Source organism: Triticum dicoccoides, chromosome 3B, assembly GCF_002162155.2.
Source record: "Triticum dicoccoides isolate Atlit2015 ecotype Zavitan chromosome 3B, WEW_v2.0, whole genome shotgun sequence".
Classification (NCBI taxonomy): domain Eukaryota; kingdom Viridiplantae; phylum Streptophyta; class Magnoliopsida; order Poales; family Poaceae; genus Triticum; species Triticum dicoccoides.
In genome coordinates, this window is record NC_041385.1 from 854516867 (window position 1) to 854524104 (window position 7238).

Below are 7238 nucleotides of genomic sequence, written 5' to 3' on the forward strand. Positions count from 1 at the left end.
ATTGTGAAGGAGCAAGTAGTAAATATAAATATAAGATTGTAACATAGCAGCCTAGCCATGAGTTTGCTGTAGGAGCTAGGGTGCTAGGTTTATTCGGTGTTCGATCCAGGTTACAACTGATTATATTTTTGTAATGAACGTGTGTCAATCAATGAAATATTCAATGCTGTAAAAAATTATACCATCCTCATCCAGAGTCAAGTGCCACCCGGCCTGATCGCAGTATAAAAGGCCTCTAACACACGAACAAGCAGCATCAGCACATCACCAAACACACACAACTAGGAATAGCAATGGCCATCTCACTCAGCTCGGAGCTCCTCTCCCTGTCCCAACAATGGCAGCTCCTCCTCCTCGTGGCACTCGCCTCCCTCGTGCTCCTCATGAGAAGACCGAGCAACAAAGGGCTCAGACTACCGCCCGGCCCAGCCCCGGCTCCGATCCTGGGGAACCTCCACCAGCTAGGCTTGCTACCACACCAAAGCCTACGGGATCTGGCAAGGCGAAATGGGCCGGTGATGCAGCTGCAGCTCGGCACAGTGCCAACGGTGGTGGTGTCGTCAGCTGAGGCGGCGCGGGAGGTGATGAAAACACACGATGAGGACTGCTGCACCCGGCCTGTGTCCCCAGGGATGAAGCGGCTGTCCTACGGCCTCAACAATGTCGGGTTCGCCCCGTATGGTCCGTACTGGAGCGCGATGCGCAAGTTCCTTCTGGTCGAACTCTTCGGCGTGCGCCATGTCAAGGCCGCATGGCAGGCACGCCAGTATCAGGTACGGATCTTCCCATTGCGTCGGTGATTTGGGCCTTCCTTATCTCCACTGCAACGCATTCTCTTGCATTTTTTTGGCAATTAATGTGTTCTCTTGTATTTGCATTTTTTACTTTTTAAGCACAAAACACAATATAACATTGTGGTGCATGTCAGAACACGGGCAAAATAATGCAACATGCAAAGACAAAATGAAACATCATAGTGCACTCCAAAACACGATGAAAACCAACAAAACTTGTTTGAAGCACACAGAAGCAAAACAAATTGTTGTGATATGACTAGATATCATACGGACACAAAATAAGAGATGATATATATGCTATTTACATATTCCAGTGCATTATTGCGGCACATGTATCATGATAAAATCAGAGATGGTGGATATATATTGTGCATGGTAGAAACCTCATGGATTTTATCGTAATAAGGTGGAGAAACTAATGAGCACCTTGAGCGGCTTGGCCGGAGAGCCGGTAGCACTGAAGGAGCACATCTTTAGGCTGGCCGACGGCATCATCGGCATGCTGGGGTTTGGCGATATGTACAACAGCGACAAGTTCCCACACCACAAGAACTTGGAGCACGTGCTCGAGGAGGCCACACACGCGCAGGCCAGCTTTTCCGCCGAGGACTACTTCCCCAACATCATCGGCCGCCTAGTCGACCAAATCACCGGCCTCGCCGCTCGCCGCGAGCGGATCTTCAAGAAGCTTGATACCTTCTTCGAGATCATCATTGAGCAGCATCTTGACCCTCAGCGCGTCAAGCCTCAGAACCGTGACCTTGTCGACCGCCTCATCGGTCTCTGGAAGGATAACAGTGGCACCCTCAGCATCACGAAAGACCATGTCAAGGGCATCATCTTTGTACGTTATATTAGTTGCATCTATATCATGTCCTCTCCTGATTTAGAAAAAAATATCAACTAACTCACATCACTCACCACCCTGCAGGGCACGTTCATTGGTGGCTCGGACACGGCCTCGGTGACGATCCTATGGGCGATGGCAGAGCTAATCCGGAAGCCGCAACTGCTGAAGAAGGTGCAAGATGAGATCAGGTCCGTGGTGGGTGGCAACGAGAGGGTGCAACCAGATGACCTAGTAAAGCTAGGCTACCTCAAGATGGTGGTGAAGGAGACCCTAAGGCTGCATCCGCCAGCGACCATGCTGCTGCCGAGGGAGGCCATGCGGGATATCCAGATTGGTGGCTATGACGTGCCGGCCAAGACGCGAATCTATGTGAACGCGTGGGCCATTGGCAGGGACCCAACTAGCTGGCCTGATGACCCGGAGGAGTTCAAGCCAGAGAGGTTCGAGACGAGCGAGATAGACTTCAAGGGCGCCCATTTTGAGCTAACTCCATTCGGTGCAGGGCGGCGGATATGTCCTGCGTTGTCTATGAGCACGGCTACCGTGGAGTTCACGCTGGCCAACCTGTTGTACTGTTTTGACTGGGCGCTTCCGAAGGGGGCGGTAGTGAGCATGGAGGAGGAAGGCAAGCTTATCCCCCTCCTCAAGACCCCGCTCGTGCTGGTGCCCACCCCATACCAGCGCATGTAAGCATAGTGAGGCGTGACATGACACACCCGAGAGAGATGAGATCCACTCCAAATTAATTTGCCCCCACGTATGGAGTAAACATGCATGTAATCTTGTGACTATTAGTATTACCACTTTATATGTACTACCAATTTGTTTACCACACCTTGAAAGACAGTATATCACAACAATAAGCTTGGCACCTGTATGTCGTTATAAAATGAGATAAAAATACAAAAATCGTTGTTTTGGTTATTAAGTCTCGAGAGCAAGTATATATAATGGTATGTGATTGGGGGACAAGTAGGCTACAGACGTGGAGTGCTCTCTGCGTGTTTGGTTGGTGGTAGTTGGAGGGAATGGGAGTTTAATATTGGTGAGACTAAAAATCCGTTGATTGGTTCAGGGACTTGGGAATTACTCCCTCCGTCCAGAATTACTTGTCGCCAAAATAAATGTATCTAAAACTAAAATACATGTAGGTACATCCATTTTTTCGACAAGTATTTCTGGACAAAGGGAGTAGTAAGGAAAGGGGAAGGTGGCCAAGTGCCATCGATCTTACCCGGGGGGCCCTGGTAGTTCAGCGAAGATATGGGAGTTGACGTCTAAAAACATTACTATTTGTTACAGATTTGGTGGCCCACCTCCAATAGGGAAAGAAAAAAATACATCCTAGCTAAATACTTACAGCGGCATAATTTTTCTTCCAAACAGTTCTCAAAAAAAAATTCTTCCAAACAAACCTGCCAGCGCTAACTACTCCCTAATCTACCGTCAAAAAGAAAACTACTCCCTAATCTGCAGATGCAACTCAAAAAACATCTCACGTAACCTACCCTTCCTTTTCTTTGGTCATGGGACTGGGACTGGGACTAACAACCTACTTCTCAAGTATAGTCCCTCGGCCAACTCCCTCTCATAAATTCCCGTTCCCTTGACCTTAAACTATCAAACACCCTGTCTAAGACGTTTATCTCTAATGTGTACACACATTTTGTATTTGAACGTTGATGTCTCTTGGAATTTGAGGGCCGGTGGTAAATGCAGTATATAGAGAGAAAAAAACACATTTGATTGTACTACGAATCGGCCAAGAAGATAATAAGTGGACGAGAAATTGATAAGAAAAAAAACTAGAAAATGAAGATATGTTGTATCACAGAATGCATCCAGGTCGGCAGGGCTGGGACCAACAATTAAATGGTAGATGCACGTGTGTAAGGAACGACATAGCGAACAGCGATGGGGATTGAATCAATCCATTAATCGGTGCCGTAACTCAATTTTGGTCCTTTTGAGGGGGCAATAAAACAAAAGTGCATTCAAAAACACGCATGGAATGTGCAAAATGACAGGTGACCAGTTTAACTGTGAAATTAAGCATCACAAACCCTCTTCTATTTATTAAATACTCCTTCCGTTCCTTCATATAAGGTGTATTTGTTTTTTCATAAAATTCCAGAATGTAAGGTGCATTTCTTCTAATTCCACATAATTTACTTGTTAGCCTTCCAGAAAAATGGAAACTATCTTTCTCCTGATTGGCTGTACCTCTCAGTGTAGCAAAACAAGGAAAGTATCTCTCTGTCGATTGCATGCATCTCTTACTTTCCTAGACTAATTAATTTACTTACCATTAATCAACAAATTTGCCAAGGATAATTTAGTCCTAACATGTCTATAATTATGTGCCTTGGTCACCGTGCCAAAAATAATACACCTTATATAACGGAATGGAGGGAGTATTTGAATGACAAATGCAATTTCTGGAACATAGCAAATTTGCTAGTTGATCAACATACTATTTGTTTTTACAGATCGCTGCTTGACGACTGAAAAAAAAATCTGGTGTTAGAATTGAAGTCTTGCACTTTTTTCAAAATTAATTACCTAGGTGAACCGATGGTACCAAAGAAAATAACCGACACCGTTTTTTTTTCTATTTCTTCCTTACAGTATATAGGCAATCCTATTAATGTGTTTCAATACGCTCACATGCATGTCTTCTGAAGATTTTTGCAGTGTGCATTTGATTAGTTATGATTAGCCTTGTCACATTCATGCAGCCGGCTGTTTGACAAAATGTCGACACCGTTGTCCAGTTCCATAAATGTTGTCGTCAGGCATAAAGCTCGTCTGGTTCATGTTTACGGTCCTGGCGACATCGAAGTGATGTTCGATGATAGGGCCATGGTTCCTTCTCCGCACCTGAAAACAATCAGGCTCCAAACGGTCGATTTGGATGACGGATTCTTTAGGACTCTTAATTTTGACTTCCCTGTGCTTGAACATTTAGAGTTGGAGTATTGCAATGTCTACGGGCAGAATGTCTCATCAAGGTCACTAAAGAGTATACGCATATCATGTTGCCATCTCCACGGAGATCTCCAGATTTGTGTTCCGAACTTAAACCATCTGTTTATCCTCTACCCAAAATTTGAAAAGGGGTCTGTTATAATCACAAGGGAGCTGTATTCTCTAGTTACAGCTTCATTAAGTCTAAGATCTCGTGTCTATGGCAATCGAGACAAAATAGTAAATGCCAGTAAAGGCCTTTCGCATGTCACAGCCTTGGAGTTGCATGCACCATCCCTGAGGTAGGTTGGGTTGGGTTGTTCCCTTTTCATTGCCTTGCCACACTTTCCACTATTAGTTGCCTCTTGATATCAATGCTAGGCACCATCTACTTCTTTTACCAACTATTTTCCCCCTCATGTATGTTGTACTATTGTTTTAACTAGCTCTGTTTAATTTCATCTATGATAAACACAGAGGCCCACACGCGGGAGGGGTTTGCAAACATGCCCGGTGGTGCTAGGCAAATGGTGCATGGCTTATGACTTCACTCCGCTGCTGCTCTTGCTCCGGTGCTCGCCTAAACTGGAGAACCTGACCTTGAAGCTCAGAACGGTACCATTGTTGTTTCGGATAAATATGCCTATGTAGTGCGGGTTTTGTTTCTTTCCTGGAACCTTGAGCTAATGTGCTACACTGGTGCTTTTTGACACGCTGAACACAGGAGCAGTGTGGACAATGCAAGGATGCTGACCATAATCCATCACCAAGGGAGGAAGTGTCTGTCGGGCGGCTATCCTGGCATCGAGAGGACCGTGATCTACTGTGGCAAAGATGATCCGAGAGTCAGCGCGTTGGTGAAGGTGCTGCTGCCGATTGTCATCCCAGGTAGGGAAATCAGCATTAAAAGTCACTAGTAGTACCGTACTTGTGTCCGGGCACTGCCCCTCTCGCTGACTTTTGCTAGTGCTATGGATGTACATGTGTGTCGAGAGGTGTGTCAAGTAGTATCTTTTGCTACTGATATGGATATATGAATGGACCATCATGTTAAGAACTGCTTTTTAGAGAGATTTGTCTGTAGTAGGAATGGAAATGGCATAACCCTGCGGTTGTGTATGTGTTCTCGTTTGACACATTCTATTGACAGCACCAGCAGATGCCGTCTGTTTATGATGTGCTGTGCTGCTTCTTTTGGAGAGAGACGAAAAAGAGTAGGTTTGGGGCCAGCAGTTGAACTGAATGGATTCTTGTTGTGTTGTTATCTTGTCCAAAGAGACCTTGTTATAGTAATTATCAGTTCATTTTTATGGCTACTCTTATTGTATTGATATATAATCCACAACAAAAATATTCTACTGTCAGTTTGGGGGTCCCGTTCAGAGTCTGAGAGTGATCGCCATGGCTTAAATAAATGCTAAATAAATGCAGTAATATTTCAAATTGTGCACTAAAATTATCATTTTCAGAGAATTCAAATTCATATTTTTATAGACTAGAAGATTCAAATGTCAGAATAAAAATATCATATTTGTGTTACCATGTGAGTAGCTAATACTGGACCTCCGACATGAAACAATTGCTATGTGCATATCGTCGCCAAGCCTACAGTAAACACGCATGCTAGATATATTGTTCTTGTGTAATCACTAATCACCCACTTCTTTCGCACCAAACTCGATGGGGGGTACACTTTTTGAGGCTCAGATTGCACTCTAGCTTCCGCACCAGTGTCCTGCAGCATCTCGTGATCACCACTGGATTTGTGAGGAAAAAATGCTACATGTACATCAGTTCTGCGTAAACTTTATGCTTAACTAATGTTGAGATGACCCTCCAAAAGAAGAGATTCAGGTGCCAATTTGTACAATGATAAAGTAAAGGTGGTAAGTACAATGTTATAAGACCTTATGTAAAGTGCCAACTCAACAAATGTCTTCCTCCATATGCCTCTCGAAGCGATCCAAAACAAGATTCTTGAGCTCTATTGTTTTGGAAAATCTCGGAAGCCCCACAAATGAAGTTCATGTACTTTATACCATGTTGGTAAGAGTACAAGGATTTTGACCCAGTATTTGGATTCAGTTTTCCACAGATTTTGTTTTCAACCAAAATATATATTCCAGATCTTCATCATACTCACAAAAAAAGAGCTACCCGTTGAATCTTTTATCCATTTATAAGACTACCTTCTGTCTACAAAATGACCAATAACCTTGTTATATGTGTTATATTCTTCCTTTCTACTACTTCTCTGGATAAGTACATGATGTCTCTTATAGACAGTTTAATTAATGTGCTAATAGCACAGTCTAGACTAGCTAGATATATGGAGGTAGAATCCACATGCCACCATCTAAACCACCCTGCACGAAGTAACCTACCGTCATGATCCTCTTCACGTCATGGTCATTGTGGGTGATGGCGTTCTTCGAGTCGTCTTCCTTGTAGCACGTCATGCTGCTGCTGTCGTTTGAGATTTTCAAGAATACCTTGTCACTAGGGATGGCGGTATTTCTTCCTAACCAACAATGATGCGAGTAATAGATACGGTTTCTCTCCACGCCGCCGCAATTTTTTGATGGCACATGCACCGCCTTAGAGAATGACTTGCCCAAAAACAA

General features: G+C 44.2%; 1 protein-coding gene across 1 annotated transcript; it reads left to right on the forward strand.

Moving 5' to 3' along the window:
* The first annotated feature begins 293 nt into the window (after window positions 1-293).
* On the forward strand, window positions 294-2337 carry LOC119282694 (4-hydroxyphenylacetaldehyde oxime monooxygenase-like). Its single transcript, XM_037562824.1, has 3 exons — window positions 294-773; window positions 1204-1641; window positions 1729-2337. Exons 1-3 carry the CDS (start codon window positions 294-296, stop codon window positions 2335-2337), a joined length of 1527 nt encoding a protein of 508 aa, XP_037418721.1.
* The last annotated feature ends 4901 nt before the right edge of the window (window positions 2338-7238 follow it).

Coding starts and splice junctions, on each gene's coding strand:
- LOC119282694 (XM_037562824.1), top strand. CDS start 294: ATGGCCATCTCACTCAGCTCGGAGCTCCTCTCCCTGTCCCAACAATGG. Junction 774..1,203: donor GGCAGGCACGCCAGTATCAG/GTACGGATCTTC, acceptor TATCGTAATAAG/GTGGAGAAACTAATGAGCAC. Junction 1,642..1,728: donor ATGTCAAGGGCATCATCTTT/GTACGTTATATT, acceptor ACCACCCTGCAG/GGCACGTTCATTGGTGGCTC.